At 40.6% G+C, this 20,074-nt stretch overlaps 1 protein-coding gene across 3 annotated transcripts in view; it reads right to left on the bottom strand.

The window, feature by feature from the left end:
* Positions 1-948: 948 nt before the first annotated feature.
* The window catches only part of LRP3 (LDL receptor related protein 3), a 24,755-nt gene continuing 5,629 nt past the window's right edge, over positions 949-20,074 (bottom strand). For all 3 annotated transcript variants that reach the window (XM_015639983.3, XM_015639984.3, XM_015639986.2), the window contains 5 exons: positions 13,717-13,855; positions 5,325-5,533; positions 3,927-5,013; positions 2,666-2,798; positions 949-1,776 (listed from right to left, as the gene is read on the bottom strand). In XM_015639983.3, coding sequence (XP_015495469.1) covers positions 976-1,776; positions 2,666-2,798; positions 3,927-5,013; positions 5,325-5,533; positions 13,717-13,855 — 2,369 coding nt within the window. In that variant the 3' untranslated portion in view covers positions 949-975. The remainder of the gene's footprint in view (positions 1,777-2,665; positions 2,799-3,926; positions 5,014-5,324; positions 5,534-13,716; positions 13,856-20,074) is intronic.

The following is a 20,074-nucleotide window of genomic DNA, read 5'->3' as shown; positions in this document are numbered from 1 at the left end:
AGAAAAGATAAATAAAATTAATGGCTTATACATCTGCACTTGTGTAGCAGATTTACAAGCAAACTTTCGAGACAGATTTTATTTCAAAATAGAACAGATGTTTGATCCTGAGTGAGTGCTGTGTGCAGCCCCAAGGAGCTGTAAAGGCTCAGTGTCCTTCAGGCACACTCAAAGTGGTATCAGGAGTGTCCCTGGAAACACAAGGGAGGAGAGGACAAATGGTAGAAAAGGAGGAAACAATTCTGCAGCACTCACAACATCATTATGAAGAAAATGCAACACATGACAGTGCAAAAAAGAAATATTGCTGCAACTAGGATTCAATGCACTCTGCTTCTACTGAGCACTGCTACACCCTCTGACAAAGCTTCAGTGGCTAAGACACCTGGTTTCCTTCTGGGTATTCCATACAGAAACTGGATTTAGTGGATGCTTCAAGGTACATATGGCCATCAAAACATTTCTGAAGGGAGCAAAAGAAGTGAGCAGTATCTATAAAAGAGGAAACTACAAGGGATATTAATTCCTCCTATGCATGTTTAATTGAAATTATTAACTTTTAATTAAATTATTATGCCTAAAAAGACAACAATGTTATTTGTAGCTTAGTGCTCAGAGTTATAATGACTGGTGTCTGCCCTGGGTTCCAACAGAGTTCTCTAGTTCAGTAAGACCACTGAAAGGAAAAAAAAAACTCAGTGCAGAGTGAGTTAAAGTACAAAAGAAATACCAGAGGACGGAGATGCCTCCAAACTGCAGTGACACATTCCTGTTCTCCTAACATCACATACTGGCCTACTTCTGCCCCACTGCAGTTCCAGGAATAGCAATGGTGACAAAAACTTGTCCCATTTAGTCTTGTGCTGCACTCACTGTGGGATTAAAGCACACTCAGACATACCACCTATCATCAAAGTGCACTGCCACAAAAACAATGAAGTTACAAAATTTACATGGACAAAACAAAAATTTTTATTAGCAAACAAGTAAAGATTCATCATCACTGGTATTGTTTTCAGAGAGGGAAGTAGATGACTGTAACATTGGCACTTCCACAGAATGGCAACAAGCTGCATGAACACCCAAAGGCTCCTCCTGGTATGAGTTAGGGCAACATTGGTTTTGTCCATTCACTTGGATATGAACATTCATAGGGCTGTCTGGATAACCAGATTCCCACTTTTTTAAGGGTAATCTACATGGATCTTCACTCAGTGGATGACTTCCACTTAAACTACTGTCCTCTGGGACAGTCCTCCTGGATACTGACCCTCCATGGATCGTTTCTGTAACACTTTCAGATAAAGGATCTCTGAAAGCCTTTCCTGTATCTACTTTACTGGACTGCTTAAGCTCTCTGTCAGAGTCAGCACCTGAAGATTTATCAGTGTGTCCAGCCTCAGGCTCTGCATGTGCTGCTGTGCAAGGCTGGAAGATGTTGGAAGGCGATGGCTCTGTAACTTCAGTCTCTGGCTGCAGGCTGCTACATCCAGCTTCTTGTGGGCCCCTGGCTTGGCCATTTGCCTCTAAACTGGGTCCTTCAGGGGAGGGTGGAGGACTCTGAACAGTCCCACCAGCACTGCTGATGATGCCATCACCCAGTGTAGTCTGTGAGGTGCGGGCAGGTGTCAGGAGGGGGATCTGTCCTCTCACCCGAGGTCTGTGGAAGAGTCTGTTCCAGAGCCTGCCCAAGCGCCGCCGGGACGAGCTCCGTCTTGACGAGTGCCGCCTCATCTGCCTCCTCATGGCTGTTCGAATGTTCTGCAGCACAGAAGCCTGGAACACAGAGGGAGCAAACATCAAAACCAGCATTTCACACGTACTCAAAAGATTTCTGATCCCTGTGCTTCCTCCTTCAATGCCTCATTTCCTAACAAGCTATTTGAGAACACCAAAGACAGCTCTGCCTGCACCAAAGACTCTCACAGATTCATAGGATGGTTTGGCTTGCAAGGGACCTTAAAGATCATCTAATTCCAGATTCCCTGCTGTGAACACCTCCCACTAGACCAGGTAGGTCAATGCCCCATCCAAACTGGCCTTGAACACCCCAGGGAAGGGCAGCCACAGCTTCTGTCCCTTACAGTGTTTCCTTTATGAGTTTAAGCTTTACTTGTCCACCTAGGATGTTCATTTTCCACTGGAGTAACAAAATATGAGTACTTTATCACATCAGGAACTGTATCTCAGTTGGATACTTCTGATAGGGTACAGGAGTTTTCTGAGCATGCAGCAATGAAATAGAATGACTTAATGGCTTGCTTGTAAATGAAAATGCAAATGAAAAACAATCATTTTGGAAAACTAAGAATTTTCCAAAAATACTGCTATAGATTTTATTTTCTTATCGTTTCAGGTGCATTTACAGTTTCAGCTTGAAAAGCCTTGTTTTCCCATTTACTTTCTGACCTTTCTCTATTCATTCTGTCTTGATGTACAGCAAAAGTGCTTATCTCACTGCTGTTCCCCAACAGATACATTTCATGTGCTCGAAACCACCCACAGCACCAGTGGAACTATGCTTCTTCAGCTCCATGTAACACATACATGTTTTTATATGACTTCCATATAATTAGCACAGCCACTGAAATACAGTTCCAGATAGATTTTATTTAATTTATAGTAGTTTGGCTGCTGAAATATTCACTGGCACTTGTCTGCATACTTGTGATGCGTTGTACACAGGGAAATCTTCAACTGGGGGGATCAGTCCTTGTGCAATCAGCTGTCCATAGGAGGGTGGAGCCTCCCGCCGCACAAACTCTGCCTCCAGTCGCGTCATCTGAGTCTCAAACGCTCTGGAAACGGAACCAGAGAGAAAACATGGAAGAGAAGTTACAGTTTGTCCTGCCTCCCTGACACTAATGTGTAAAAAAACACTGCCAAAGGGATGATGGTAGGAGTAAAACCACAAACCTTCCACTAAGCGCTATGAAAATCATATCAGGATGCTAAAATAAACAGAAGGACTAAGAGAACAGGGTATAAACATGAATGAATCAAACCAGCACACTGTCTAGTGCAGGCTCTGGCTGGACACTGTGGCAAATGAAGTTTTTTCAAGTGGCCAGTAACTGCTGAACCAGTAACAGCAGTAACTTGCTCAGCAAGGCCCCAAAGGTTATTTCTGGAGAAGACATTAAGAACTGGAAACAATCACACAACAGGGGCAGCCTGCAGTTGCAGAGAGGTTTGCCAGTCCTGCCAGAGCAGAGGCACTGAACTTCCCACCTTAGCACAGCAGCTTTTCTGCAGGTCCTTAATCACACAGACTTGATCAGGAGAGAATGTAAAGCACCCTGTTTGAAACACGGGGTCAGCAGCCCAGGAGGAGATGGGAACCAACAAGTCCCTTATGAGTCTCTCCTATAAGGCAGAACCCCACTTGCACATACATGTAACACACAGGCAAAGAATCACACACACTACACCTACAATGAGGCATACAGAACCAGGGGAAAGGGGCACACCATGAACAACTCCTGCTCAGAACAGGCCTCACCATAGCCAGACATCACTTTCAACAGAACTGAGAACTGGAGTATTTGGGGAGGGGTGAAGGGTTATTTAATGCAGATTCAGTGAAGACTTCACTGTAGCAGTTCAGCATTCAGTTTTTGGCAGGGGCAAGGGGTTTCTTGCAAGGGGATGAGAAGGAAAAGGAAACTGCTCAAGACAGATTAGCCTAGATACAGATTCTGCCACTCTGCACAATAAACTTCTCACAGACCACAGAAGAGCTGATATTTCCGCTTACTACTCCCAGAAATCTTCTCTTAGCCTAATTCAGCTGTCATCAGGTCCCTGGATTTGATTTCACAGTATTTTGCAAATTCTACGGTTAAGAATCAACTTTTTTTTTCCCTTTTAACAAAATGGAAAAAAACAGCACAGCTATGAAAGCACCAGCAAAACAAGACACTTACCTGTATTCCCTGGTCCTCAGAGAATATAATTTAAATGCACAACCCAGTGCTATCACTAGCAGCAAGCCACACACGAGACTCCCAATCAGAGCAGCTGTGATGACCTTCCTGGGAACAATCACCAGGCAGTTACGCTCATCACTTCCATCCTGGCAGTCTTCTTGGCCATCACAGCGCCAAGTCTCAAAGATACACAGATTTGTCCCACAATGGAAATTTCCTGGCTGGCAAGTAAAGCAGTTCTTTTCATCTGAGCCATCTGGACAGTTCTTCTGGTTATTACAGCGGTCAAGTACTGAGTAACAAAGCCCACTGTTTCCTTCACACGGGTATTCGTTCTTCTGGCAAGCAGGACAGTTCTCCTCATCCTTGCCATTTGGACAATGCCACCAGCCATCACAATGCTGCTTATCAGTGAAACACTCCTCATCACTTCCACAGGGGTGTTCCCAAGGAAGGCAGTAGCCTTTCACCTGATAGGTTGCATTGAATCCATGGCCAGTGCTCTTGGAGCGGGCATGATAGGAGACAGTGAGCTGGCCCTTTGACGACTCCACACTCACTGAATGCCGATTGTTGTGGTGTGAGAATGTCTGCATTAATTTATCACCTCTCTCTCCAATGCCATCATACACCTTTACATAGTCATTGTAGCCTAGCTGCAAATCCAGCTGCAGCAGAACGTGCCGGTTATCCTGCGTGTCCACATACCACGTGCAACGAAGGTCTGACCTGCTGTGATCAGCACGGAACAAGTCTGGGGAGGCAAAAGATCCATAAAAATTACCCAGCCTTTTGCCACAGGAAAGATCAGGACAATTGTCTTCATCTGAACCATCACCACAGTCTTTAACTGAGTTACATCTCAGCTCGTTCATCAAGCACTTGGTGGAGTGGGCTGCGCTGCACTGAAACATTCCTGAGGGACAGATGCTGGATGGAGGGTCTGTTGGAGGGACAGTGCAGTTCTTCTCATCTGAGTTATCACCACACTCATCCATGGAATTACACTTCCAAGTACTGGGAATACACTTCCCATTTGCACAACGGAATTCATCTGACTGGCACACAGACTGACCGATCTTTCCTGTGAAAAAGAACAAGCAGAGAAAAAATCAGTATCAAACTTTTAGAACTATGAGATATCGCTTTTCAGCATCTACTGCCATGCATGTCACAAGCTAATGAGTCAGCCCAGTACCCTACAGCAACAGTGTTAAAAAGCCACATGCAGATAATATCAGTGTGACCACACCAATACTTTACAGTCATCAACAGCTATCACCTGTCTTGTAAAAAAGTCTTGTAAAAAAAGCCTGTCTTGTAGAAAAGTACTACTGTCTTCCAAGTTTTGCCAGAGAGAATATAAAGTGAAGCAACAAACCCATAAGATTTTACCTCTAATATAGGAAAGGCGAAATCCCTGAGCCTGTCCTGAGCTTGATGCATCTGAATGAAAAAATATCCACACATGGTCCCTTGCAGAGATGAATGATGGAGGTATGGAAGATCCACAGACTTTGTACTCCTCCCTCTTGGAAGACGGGCCAATCATCAGCCAGTCCACTGCACACTTTTGAGAGTCTTCCAAATCAAAGTTCTTAAAACTGTTAAGAACAAAAGAAAGCACGAGTTACAAAGAGGACGTGGGTCTGGAACAAAGCCTAACAGAGAAAAAACTGACTCTAATGGCTGACTTTCTGCATCACACAGTGCTGACAGACAGGTATTGCATTCAAAGGTAATGAAACATCTACCTTCTGTACACTAAAGCAAAGCACATCCCCCAGTGTGGAAAAGCACCCATCTCACAGGCATAAACATCATACCAAAGTAGCTCCAAAAGCTGAAAGAATGATTCCTCTTTCACTCAGTCCTTAAATAATACTGCTTCCTAAAATACAGATACAAGGAAAAGCAAAATTCTGAAATATGTTATACAGAAAGTAGATTCATTTCAGTAGTCATTTCCAACTATAAAAGCTATGAAACTAGGGATGACAGGGTTGACTACTGTCTTGGAAAAAGAATAATAGGACGTGGTACAAAGAACCCTAAAGGGCTAAGTATGAGAGACACAAATCCACTCTTGGAGCCATGGATGGGTAAGGAGAGATCAAGAAGAGAATAGCGGTGGAAATGGAACCTAAAATCTAACACCATTATCTTTTAATTCAAAGATTAAAGATTAAAATAAAGATAAAACTTTCTGGGAGTGCAAATGCAGAGCAAACAAGACTATAACCTTTTACAGTCAAATTTCTAGCCCTTCTGCTGACACAAGCCAAGTGATTATTCAGTAGTAGCTGATCTAGTGCAGAGAGGTTCCCTGTTGGCAGAACACTGAACACAACTGGATAATGCTCTCTAACCTGGGCTCAGGAACCATATGTGGCATTTGTTCTCTGATGAAACAGATTGCACTTGTATTCAGCCATCTGCAATGACAATAGCAGATTGCAGACTGCACAGAAAAGCATACTCATTAGGAAAGGGCACACTGTTCAGAACACTTAGAAATTAATTCTGGTCCTTTTTTTATGTAACTCAACTACACCAAATTAACTTTGTAGAGGTTTGTGCAAATATCTAGACAGAATTTTCAGAAAGCTCCTGCAAAATACACATCTCTTTCTCTAAAGGATTTTTCACAAACAGCAAAGACAAATTCTTTGAAAAAGCTAAATGGAAAGATAAATTTTCTGGTATCAGTGTGTATTTACAAGAGGCTGTCAATGTCTACCAGATCTCGACCTTTGAAGTTGAAAGGGAAAGAACAGCAACTATGTAAACCAGCTAATTAATTTAAATAGGAGACTCAGCCTACCCACACCTGTAGGTTCTGCCAAACACATTGGCTTAATAACTCTCCAATATAAATTTATCAGCAAGAGCATGAGAAGTAAGAGAGCACTGAAAGTGATAAGTTAAAATGGAAATTAAGAGATGACAACATATGTGCAAGGACTATCCACCCAGAAATGTCCTTCCTCTTTTAACTCTTCTTCTCCCACCAACCTCTGTGTGTCTTCCCAGCTGTGAAGAAATATTCCCACAGCACTCAATTCTTTGCTCTAAGAAATCTCATCAAGCTTCTGAAACCAGCATATTTTGCCAACGAAGTTTTAGATGACTATGCAGACAAAATAAAAAGATTTAAGTACTCAGCCATTCAAAGTATTTCTGCTACAGGTATTCTGCATAAAATGTTTTAATGACTAAGAAAGGAAACAGCCACTGCATCATGGAAAGGAATTATCCAAAGCATCAGGGAAGCTATAGGTACTCACATAAAGTTTGTTGCTTACATGAGATGTGAGACAGCATTACTGATCTTGCACACCAGTTTTGCTCTCTCATTTTGGCACCACACATCATGTAGGGTTTCTATCATCTACTTAGAGGATTGTTCATAGGAATTTTTTAATGAAAACTTTTTGGCTAAGTGTTAGAAATACCTATCTGCCCAACAACAACAGGTTTTAAGAAAAGGGAACAGTCACTAAATCAAGAAAAGGAAACTCAAAACTGGGATGGGGGGTGGGAATGACTAAAAAAATTCTGTTTGTATGATACAAACAAGTTAATTTGCTAAATCTTTTGATCTTTTATAGTTATTTTAGATGTACCAGAATCAACCTTAAAGAGGCAAACAAATTGTTCTCCTATCTTACCCAGCTCCCAGCACTCCAACTGGGTCCCACAGCCACTCATTTTCCTCACTCTGCTGAAAAGAGCTACTTTTGTCTATCAAATAATTCAGCCATAACGTGGTTACACAACACAGACTGCACAAACTCTGGGGAGTATTTGCCTTTACAATAAGCTGTCTGTAACTCACTTTAAAATGTGTTTCTTTCTAGGAAAAAAAAAAAAAAATTAACATTTTTAAGATTCATAAAAGGAAGAGTACAGAAATATCAGCTACATGCAGATACCTTGTTTACAAACTCCTTTGCAGATGACAGCAATACCTCCCAAGAGCCTGCATTTGTGTACAATTAGTATCTTTTACTTGCACCTTGAAAGTCTAGTGTTGTACACTGCTAATAACCAATTTTTTTTGGTTGTGGAAGAGAAAGAACCTTTAGTTCCAGCTTCCAATGCAGAAGCCCAGGCATACAGAGGCTGATTTTCCTGAGTGTCACTTGTGGATCTCAGACAGATTCAGAGTAGAATCCCATTACCTCTTCACTAATACAGAGTACAAGGATGCTGAGGCAGAATAGACTTCCAAGGAAATACTGAGGTTAATAGATTCCCTAAAAACACCATGCCTCTTGGAGATAACACAAGCTACTGAAAAAAACGCCTCAGTATTCAAAAAGGGCAATACAGAGTATTCACAAGAACAAACTGTTTTACAGAAATAAACATCTTAATCCCAAGTGCCTAGAAGTTTCAAACACAATTTTTTCTGTGTATGTTCTAGTTCTGATGTGAAGTTTTATGTGTAATAGATACCACAACAGTTATAATATTTCTTCAGCTAAGAGCCAAAGCAAAGTCAAAACAATTACGTTCCCCCTTATGCAAACTAATCAGCAGATATATTTTCAACAAATTTTCCTTTGATTAAGGCATTGTCACTCCATTTCAGCAACCTTTTAAGTTATATTGCCCCTACAAGAAGCAAATTTTACCTTATTTATATTGATGGTGTTTTTACACAAGACCAAAAGCATGATACACTTGAGCAAGCCCTCACCACAAAAACCACTACCTTCTAAAGAAACATGGAAACAATATGAATCCATATGTTTGCACTTGTAAGTACATAAAATCTGGCTTCACATTATAATGCATTTGTGACAACAAGGTTTTGTGTTAGAAGTTTCTGCCATTCTACTCTGACATTAAGTGACCAACTGATTTATTTTAGCCAAGAGTCCTGAATAGTGCACTCAGCCTCTACTGCTTTACTTCTTTCATCATCTCTAATTAGATCTAGAGCTGCTCTGTTATAGTCCTCTGAAGAATAACTTAATCCTGCTACCCACAAAACATTTATTTATTCAGCTGAGCTTTCTCAAACTGGAATGCAAATTTTTCTACCAAAAGGGTAAGTCCAGTGGTTGAATGAGTATTGGTACACAGGAAAATATGAGACAAAGATTTGTGCTTGTACTGCTTTGTAGGACTACACTGACACTGTACAGTCTTTGGAAAAGCACTGAAGTGCTAGTTACTCTTCTTGAGGGAAGTCTCAGACCTTTTGTATCAGAAAACTACATCATTTTTTGTGACTAAAACAAGAAAGAGGAGCCATAGTTAAAGAGAGAATACTCCTGTATAATGTCACCCATATCTCACAAAGCACCAGACAGTACTGCGGTATTTTTAAACATCTTGGGGAGGGAAGCACAGGATTTGAGAGGAAAAGTAAAAGACAGGTTTGCTCAGTCACTAACCCTCTCCAGCAAAGCCCTCTGACAGGACTTTGCTGGACAGTTCTGCAGGACTGGAATGGGGACCCAGAGATAAATCCTACCATGTAAGCTGCAGTACACAGGTGCTAAACTCCAGCCCCTGTACTCTTTACCCCCTGCACCCCACCTGCTCCAGACACCCTCCTTCCCCCAAGAGCTTCACTCCCACAGCAGTGCTCCCCTGCTTTGGCATCTTGGCACTTGGTGATAAAGGGAAGGAGAACCTGGCTTTCCTCCAGGCTTTTTCCTCTCCACAACCAGAGCACACAGCCCTAGCTCAGAGGGCAGGGAGAGGAAGAGCAGTCAGACATTGGTATTTCCAGCACTAGAACTACAATGGCAACAAAATACAACACCCATCACAAAACAACCTTTAAGATGGCCTGGCCCTTAGGCTGTTCTCACTGCTACCTGTGGATCTCCAAAACAGTACAGGAATATGGAACAAGACTGGTGTACAAGATCAAAACCATTGGACCAAGTTTTGCAGGTTTTCTTTCTCCTGAAAGATGCTATTGTCTTGCTCTTGGAATGTCTTTTTCAAATTTCTACAGAAAATTTACAACAATAGCCTTCTAAACACTGAAAGTATTCAGAATTTAAGATCAGAACAACTCAATGTGAACTGAGAAATGCAGCACTCAGTCTTGTTTTTACTGAATTCTGTAGAAATCAGTAAACTCATCTGATTCCTCTTCCAGTGGCATGATACTGAAAAAAGAGGTTACCTCCAATGATGAGCAGAACATCACAGGGTTAGTCATATATATATATCAGTTCTCACCTATGTACTCTCATGAAGGAACTGCCCACAATGGTTTCTTTCTATTATCTGACAAATATTTTCATGTTGCTTCATTAAACCAGACTATCATAAACACACATTAATACTCTATTTATATGAGGAAAAATGTGCTTCCTGCAAAACTAATGCTTAGCAGAACTCTGTTTTTTGCCATCTGTACTGAAAGGAACAGTAGCAACTAGGAAATAAAAGTACTTCTATAAATAACGTAGGGAACTCACTACAACCCTTTCAGTAATTTAGGCACGAGGGACTACAGATTAAAGAAAAAGAAAGCTTTCTTAGTAACTGGAAAAGGACAAACATGGGATGCAAAATCTGAATGAAAGCTATTAGTAAATAAATAAAAAAGTAAATGTCCAATTTGGCTCTCTAAACTAATTTTAAAAAATGGAGAATAAATATTATGGATAGGTCAGTAAAGCACAGTCCCAAAATAAAACCAACCGACCAATTAAGCAAGAAAAGTTACTTCTATTTGCCAACTTCTCACAGAAAGTGTAGACTGTGAACAACTGATGACTTAATTGGCTCATTAAAAACTTCTGCTTAACCACTGAAGCACAAGGACCTGAAGTCAGGAAAGCTCTATTCTACTCCCAGCTCCCAAGCACCAACTAACTGCATAACCTTGGGCAAGAGATATTGGGACTATTTCTTCAAAAGCTGAGCAACTAAATGGCTATTTTGAGGTTTTTCCCAATTAATGTCAAGTTCTGAAATACAATGAGTTTGGAAAATAGACTGAAGCAGTTCCTTTAACTCCTCACACAATTACAGACCAGCAAGAATATATGAACAGACCCTAATTTTATAGTAATCTTATGCAGAAATTGAAACTCAAATGGTACCTGACAATTTATTTTTTCAAAGCTAATGTTATGAATCACTGAAGTGAAAGCCAATGAAGGTGATCCCCTCACCTCAATTAGTAAGAGAAAGCTTGAGTGGGTCACTAAGTAGATCTCTTTCCAATACCCTTAGCTTGAATTCTGAACATGGAGAACATTTTACTCACAGTCCCCTAAATTCCAATAATAAAATAGTAAATTTATACTCCACCCACACCAGGGTTAATTACAACCATCAAGTAACAGCAACTGGTAAAGAAAATGTTTTTTCATCTTTTTCTTAGATATGAGGAAACATAAACCTATAAAGCCCATAAACAATGGTACAAAGGCAGTTACTGTATATGACATCTTTGTCTGATCTTACATGATTTTATGCAATCCTCTCTGAGAAGAAGCATAAAAATAGAGAAAATGGATGGACAAATCAAGTAGTTTCCAAAACAATAACTAGCAACTGATTACCTGAATTTAAAGAGACATAACATAGTCCTGGAAAACATTGACTACAGACTTGTTCACAGGTCTCAATAGAACCATTCCATCAGACACACAAACTTGAAAGAAAGTACTGAAATATGTAGAGTGGTATAAGCACAAAGAACACATATTTCCTGTTCATGGAAAGCTCCCTCAAGGATTTCTAAATGTAAACTATCAAACAAAAAAATTAGCATGGAAATGTGAGGATATGAAGAAAATCAATATACAGATGAAAGACAGACATTAAAATATAGCTTCTAAAGGAGATGGCCACAGAAGCCAACATCTTCCTTACCTGGTCACAGTTCTACAAGTAAGCTGCTGAAAATTAGGTTTGTAAAAAATAACCACCAAGTGCAAACAGTTTAGAAATAAAAAATACTTTCAATTGCAATTCTATCCCTTAATGATTCCTGCTGTATCTCATTATATAGATCTCTTACATAACACTGCTGTCTTATTATCACTGAGAATGCAAGATCAAAGGAAGTGCATACTGTGTAACACAACACAAAGGAGATGGAGTTTTTTGAAACCTTTCAAAATCCAGATGTTAGCACAAGAACTGTGTTTGATTTTCCTAGGAAAATTTTAAAAGCTACTCTTATGCCCTTACCAACACATTGTTAGAAGAAGCAGCATACCCAGCTGGAAAGCAGAAAACATGTTTGCATTTGAAACCTCTTAGCCTAGGCAAGTCAGCTCCTTCTTTCACATCCTTGGCACTGCAAGGGCAACAGCCTTGTAAAGAAATCCTCAGATGCTGTAACATTTTACATTCACACAGTGGAGTGAGTCATTCCAAGTACATTTATAGTCAGAAACATAACACCACAACACTAGTCCCTGGGATGTAAACACATAGTTTCTATTGTTTGCATGTGCAGAGGAGGGCAGGATATGGCTGTGTATTCAGTGATAGAAAACAAACCCATTAAGAAGAAATTTTTCAAGTCATATTGCAGTGCATGCATCTAAACTGTACACACATTATTACCAGTTGCCACACCTCATGTTCCTTTGCTTCTTTAGCCTCTGTTACACTCATACTTGCAGAAGAGAGTCCTAACTCTGAGACATTTTCATAGAATAAACTGCAGGATTATTCTCCAGAGTCAAGTCTGTGTCTCATTTGTATGCTTTCTCAGCTTCCAACAATCTCTGCTTTGAGACAAATTCCCTACATCCAATGTAATGTAATGGGGTTTAAAAGCATGTTTCTATTTATGAATTTCAAATGCTGGCAGGTATTTACTTCACTACTTTTGGTGAGTAGTTCCTATTCTGAACTATGGATGGTGGAGCCTTCCTATTATTCCATCTGTGGCAGATTTGTTTTCAAATTTCTGAGCATTTGCACTTGAAGAGGTTTTGCAGTCCTTTTAAGCAGCTGAGCAAAAAATGAGCAGATGGTGTCAAATGTAACAGTACCAAACCCCCTCCCAAAAAAAACTTTTCCTATGTTTTATTTTTTAAGTAAGAAATTCTTGGTTTGTGAAGGATCCTACCATTAGCCCAGACAAATTAGGCACATTCACAGTATGCTCATATTGCACCCTAAACATTCTTAACAAACCATTTCCAGTACATTTTAGTCTTTATTGAATAACATTTTTCTAGAATTGAGCTGAAATTGTACCACAAATGCTAACTATTATTTGATTTGTTGGAAATAAATACTAAGCAGAAAAGCATGTATCTTTTGGTAAACAAGTAACAATAACCAATAATTATCTTCAACTGTCTATTAAACATAGCACCATTTCAAGACATTACTGAAAAAGCTATTTTTGCTCTAAGAATTTTACATGCCCACTAAAGCTGTTCCAGGTTTTATAGCCTTCACCAACCCCTATTTATAAGCAATGAAGGGAAAGGGGACTATTTAATGTGAGTAAATATATTGCTGTTTCCCACTGCCTTGTCTGTCAAGGGTATACAAAATCTCACACAGGCATTGTGAAGATAAATACAATACAGGACCACAAGTGACTTCTGTAATAATGGATGTCAGAAGCAGCCTACAGAAGCAAGACACAGTGAAGCATTTTTAAAAAGAGAGAGGTGCCCAACCTGGAACCATGTTCCAGTCTCATCAATTTTGGCTTTCTCTGATCACCCAGTGGCTCTGAAGACAGCCGCACATTGGTGTATCAGGTAAACTCACATTTTGTTTTATTTCAGCAAAGCAATCCTTAACCTCCACAAATAACAAACCATACCTAATTGTTATCATATCTCCATGGTCTCCTTGAATGTACCAGCTGCAGTTTATGGCTGGAGGATAGTTTGATGGCCAAGAAGGACTGTAGATGACTCCCCGTCTCTCTGTGTGCTGTTCCAGTTCCCCACTGCAAGCAGCTGTTAATAAGGGGACAAAAATAATATTGTTAATGCTTTGCCTCATAACAATTCATAATAGCTTCAAGAGCTTTCATCAGTTCCTGGAGACTGCAGACATACAAGAGTCAACAGTTTTATCCTCTTACTGCTTTCTTCCCTGCCCTGTTTTTTAATTAAGACACCCACATCCAAGTGTAGGTAAGCATAACCTGCATTTCAATGCAGGACCAATCGATAATCTTGTATGAATCTACCACAGGCTACAATCAATATTACTGCATGGATCTGCCAAGAGGATGTAATACAGGAATCCTTCTTACCAGCTCCCCAAAGCCTAGGTAGGTCACCCAGCAAGAGAAGGAGACGTGTATTAACTGTAAAGTAGCTAGCAGTTCATTTTGTTGAAGCATGTTCCTGGATATGTTGTTTATTCTCTTAACCACATGAAGAGTCTGTAAGGGTTAAAAGAATACCACCACCCACCACACCCCCACCCCTCCCACAAAAAAGTAAACTGCAGTTCAATGTTAAATGTTTTCACTGAACATTACTAAAGTACTCCAAATTCCCTCTGAACCCACATAGATGGGAAAAATTTTCAAGACAGGGAAAGGAGCAAGCAAGGCCACCAAGTAAGGCTCAGCATTTTCAAAGTACATTTAGTTCTTCCTATGGAAGACAGCAGGCTACATCAAATACTTATAATTTGTAATTAAGCAATTCAAAAATGAAAATTAAATGTTCCAAGGACAAGTTGAAAAGCTGTTCTGATAGACAAACATACTCGAAGCAGAGTACAAGAGGGAAAATTCTCTGTAATCCAATAGCTATTCTGAACATTCTCCAAAAATATTATTTAAACTATTTTTAAAACAAATTACTATCTAGAGCATGACTTGTGGACTGTAGCTGAATATTTCAGTTTTTGACATAAGCTTACATTCCTGTAGCTGAAAAACGTAGCAAAGGAAAAAAAAAAGGTTGACTATACCTTGTCAACCTCATGCACATATGCATCCAAATACACTGCACTAGAAATGAGAGATTTACAGTATGGCTTGAAATCCAGCCACATAAATACACCATTTTCAATTCCCAGTCAGGATACATTTGGCTGCACTGGAGGGATGGAAGGAAGGAAGGAAGGAGTACCAGCAAAGCTACTTGGCTGCAGTCAAGAGCTCCTGCTTGGGGCTGGGCTGCAGCACATCCCCTCCAGGAAACCTAGGCCTGGCACTATTCTGTTTGTTCACAGTAAGCACTTTTGAAGTGAGAGCCACAGGAATACAAAAAGCATAAGGTGAATAACTTACCTGAGGCAAAACATAAAAATACTATTATTTTCACTCTCCAAGTAGAACATTCCACTGAAATACATCTATATAATTCCTACTAGTTTCAAAGGCCACAAAAACATACAGAATACATAAATACATGAAAACATCTGTTTCCAAACAAATATTTTGCAGTAATAAAGTTACAAGAACATTTTTGTTATCATATTTCTAAAACCAGTGCAGGGCTCCACAACAGATGCTGGAAAATACTGAGACGCAGTTGCAATTATAGAATTATAAAAGGAAATGCAAGATCCACAGGACTTTTCAACTCAAATTCTCAGTTTCTTTAGGTTTATAACTGTGCTCCTCCACATACCTATTACTGCATCAATGTATCACAGCAGCACAAGAGGAGCAAGACCTAACAAACACATAAAGGAGCAGCAAAGGATGCATTTCCTGTCAGGTTAATAACACTTCAAAATGGGAAAGAAACAGAATACACTAAGTGAAAGAACAAATGCAGCAGACAGCACTATCCAGAGGCTTCCAGTAACACCTGTTTCTGCTGCCCTTGTACCAAATTATGTTCCAGATTAATCTCCCTTATTTATAGTATTTGCAATAGAACAGAACTTATTTCCTTTCCGTCCTGAGGAAGTCCCACTGACAGGCTGATGGCTCCACATCAGCACTTTCATTCACACATTCATCAGTGGAGTTAGCAGAGCTATTATTCTCCTAAATACTTGTTTCTCAGTTTTAGGAAGTAATTACAAAGACTGAGCAATAGTTACTTAAGTATCCCAGCTTTTTTGAAGTAATATCACTATTTTTTTCTCTTCTGGAATAATGTAATTTCCTAATGTAGAGGATCTGCTGTAACATCACAGTTCAGGTCTTCAATGAGAAATGCTTTTTCTTATTAACACTGCACATCTGATATAAATGTGAGGCAAGAAAAAACAGGCAACAAAAGAAACAGATTTTTTCTTCTAACCAGAAGAATTGCAGCTGTGCAAATCTAAGGACATGGTGAGGTAAGGGCTATACTGACACTCTATGTCATTTTTGGCAGTTCATCTGACAATGGCTATTGTTGCCAATACTTTACCATGGCCTTAATCCCCTCTGACACACATCAAGCATTTCAGACTTGTCCTACTCAGAATCAAATGGACAAGTGTTTGCCTCCTGCAAAGGGTCCTGCTTTGAATGAACCACAAATCTGAATTGATATTTACTTTGGTTTAAGACAATTTAAAGCAGAAGCCTCTAGGTCTAGCTATCTCCTTCAGGGGTCCAAGGAAGTAATGAATGTGAGTAGATAAGGGAAAAATAACCCTTTACTAACAAGCAGAATGTAACAGTCAGAAACAAAGAGACCCCAAACAAAAACTTCCAGGCCCGCCTCCCAAGATGCTGCTCTGGATTTCGAGCGTGCGGGACAAAGGACAAAGGGGAAACGGTGTCAGTCCTTTCTCCACCACCTCTCCCCGCTCTCCTAACTCTCACTTGGCTTTTCTCCTGGCGGCTGGAGCCCTGACTGAAGTTCTTTGGAGCAGGGGCTGGACACTCACGGAGGCACAGTGTGTGGCTGGAGGCAGGGCAGGCAGGACGGGGCGCTGGGCTGGGTGACCTGGGCTGGACGCGCTCTGCACCGCAGCTCTGCGCCTTCCCTCCCGGTGCCTCCAGCTCCCGCGGGCCGGCACACACACACACCCCCTGGGGCTGGAATCTGCTTTCCGCTGCTTTTCCCTCTGTGCCTCACCTCCGACTGCCCGGAGGGCGAGAGGAGAAGAGACCGAGCCGCCCTGCGGCTTCACTTCATGCGCTACCGCCGACCCACGGGGCACAGAGGCTGCTCGGGCACAGCAAACACACACACGGATAGACACATGGACACACACACGGACACATACACTCGGCTCCCTGCCAGGGAACCTCAGAGGCACAGGAACGATTTCTGGGCACAGATGATGATGGGGTACAATATCTTGGTGAATGACACCGAGACAGGATTGCCAAAAACTTAATTATACTGTTATAATGATATGCCCACGGTCCCCTAAAGCTGTCGGAGCAAACTGGAGACACACACGTATACACCTCTCCCAAAACTACTATAGTGTTTACCCAAGCCTCACTTAGCTGCCTCGTGTTTTTTTATTTTTCCCCAACACTCATTATTATAGAATTTATTATAGAATTTTTCAAACATCAATGGACCTCCTCTCCACTCCTTGCCACTGCAAGGCAGAAAAGGTCAAGTACCCGAGCACAGCTCTTTTTTCACACACATAAATCTTGAAAGAAAAACCTTGACTAAACACAGCCTTCAGTGCTGACAACAAAACGGTAAAACCACACAAGGGCAGAATTTTATACTGTTGCAGCTTCAATATTAATAAAAGGGTCCCACTTGTCTCCTCAGCTCCTTGCCATGAAGTTTGCAGAACTGCACACATGCCTAAGTACTGTGCTATTAAGTTGGGTACAGCATGACACTGTGATTCCTTAAGGAAAATAAACAAAAGCCTGCTCAAATTGCCAAAGCATCTCAAGGAAACGGAAGTTCCTAATTAGAAAGGTACAGTCCTGAATTCTGAAGACCTTATCATCAGTGACAACACTTAACAATAGCAGCGATAACATGTTTTCAACAATTCTGTGTCTTTCCACGACCTTTCTGCACAAACCTAGGAAAAAAGTGAAATCCCAATTCACTAAAAACTCCAAACTGCTTCAATTTCCCACATTTAGCATTACTGAAGAAACATCAAATTACCAGTTCCTGGATTGGCAAACCAACCCACCAAAAATCTTACTGAGATGGTGCTTTTAAAGAAAAGATAAATTATAAAAAGACCATAATAAATCTTCCACAGTTAAAAAGAAAACACTAAACAACAAAGAAATAAGCAAAGAAAAATAAAACCCCAAACTTTAAACAAATGCCAGAAGAGATTTGAGTTCAGAGAGTTTCTGTCAAGAGGGCATAAATCTTAATGAGGCTTTCTGTGACAATCAAATGGATTTCTTCTACTGTAAATAGCAGTAGATTCCCTCTACCAGTTAAATACGCCACAAATACATAAATGACATTTCCAAAAACTTTACATGAATAATGTTACTCTTATTTTTGCAAGAGCAACTGTAATAAAACAGACATTGAGCTTCACAAAAGGACAGCACTGAGGGTACTATGCTGTGCTGGAATAAATTTTCAAACAATCCCAGATGAAAATTAATCCTGGAGCTTCACATTCTCCTGCACCAGGGCCTGTCCCAGTCACAAGGAACTGATCCCAACCATCTGCTCCAGGATAAAAGATGTTTTGCACTTGCCACAAGGAACCTTCTCTCAAAACCAAATGCTTGGCAATGTACATTTCCTCTGCTGTCTCAGAGTCAGCAGGAAACTCTCCCCAAGTTCTCACAGTGCTCCCTCATGGAGGGCCTGCACCCATGGTTTAATGCAGATCCCTCATGCCTGTGGTAGAAGAAGACTTAAGGCTCCCCTTTGCTTTGTCCAGGCTCCAGCTGGCTTCTGGCTTCAATCAGAACCAGCAAAGGCACAGTCCAAGGGTTGCACTTACAGATGTGACAAATCTCAGCTCATGCTGCTTGATCAACAGCCAAGCTAGCTTTCTGCAAGCACAGGTAAGAGAAGCTATACATGGATCCCACTTTGAAATAACCTTTAATAATCATTTTCATCCCAGCTCCAGTTATACCACTGGGGGACAAGGTAACTCAAAACTGTATGAAGACAAGAAAACATGAAGGCTATGATACTCTGAGGTTTTCAGCATGCTTGTGGAACAAAAGCTGGGTGTTACAACTCTATTGCTAGTGAAAAAAAGTGTTAGAAAGCAGCAGAGCCAACTGAAGAAGCTCTATATATTTTAGGATGAGGCAGTATCACCAGTCTAAGTAAGCAACTGTGTAATTACTGCATTTACAGTTTGTAAACTCACATATCATATACCAAACAGCTGCCAAACTCCAAAAACTGAAGAACCATCCAAGCAGAACATATTAGGACATAAATGACACTGTACTTTTTCCAGTGAAAGAATGGAAAATAGTGTGTTGCAAACAACACATTGTTTATCCACACTTCCTCTAAGCTTAATTTAAGCAGGTTACCTAATCATAAAATTACTACTTTCTCCTGATTTAAACCTTCTCAACCCTTAATTTTGACTTTAACACTCAAGCTCCCACATTATTCAATCTACTGTCCTAGAATTATTTTTCTGTTTTCCAGTTTCCTCCCATCTCCCTTATTTGCCATGTCTGGTTTTAATATAAATTGCAGCCTCTTTGGGAGTAAAGTACATCTATACATATGATGGTGGATTGACAGTCACAAGAGGGTCCTTATCACTAGGAGAACCCTGACTGCAATATTCCCACAATGTCAGTATGTCACAGCACAGCTAGAGAGAAAGAAATTACACTAAGTGCTGCAATTCTGGTTGCATTTCCAAGCTGACATTCATGAGACATTTTTAATATTCTTGTTTTAACTTCTTCAGGAATGAGCCACTCTCCCTGACTTGATGCTGCCAGGCACACTTCCTAAACACAGTTTTCCCCTAAACATATCAGCATGCACTATGACCTTAGCCTCAAGCTGACAATTTTTATCTATCACAATGACAATGATGCAGTCTATAATCCTGTTGTGGTTTAAACTCAACTGGAAAATAAGACAAATGCAGCCACTCCTGTCCCCCCACCCCCCTCAGGTGAGAGAGACAAAATGCAGATTACAGGTTGAGATAACAATTTAGTGTTACTGTAACAATTTACAATTTAACAGCAACCAGATAAGAAAACAGTGACAGCAGAAACACCAATGACAACAGCGTGGAACAGGACCAGAAGGGACAGAAATGGCTCTGTTCATCCTGCCCCAGGACAGGACCAGAAGGGACAGAAATGGCTC

The sequence above is a fragment of the Parus major genome, chromosome 11 (assembly GCF_001522545.3).
Source record: "Parus major isolate Abel chromosome 11, Parus_major1.1, whole genome shotgun sequence".
Lineage (NCBI taxonomy): Eukaryota > Metazoa > Chordata > Aves > Passeriformes > Paridae > Parus > Parus major.
Note: the sequence above shows the minus strand (reverse complement) of the source record. Positions and strands in the feature narration are given on the sequence as shown.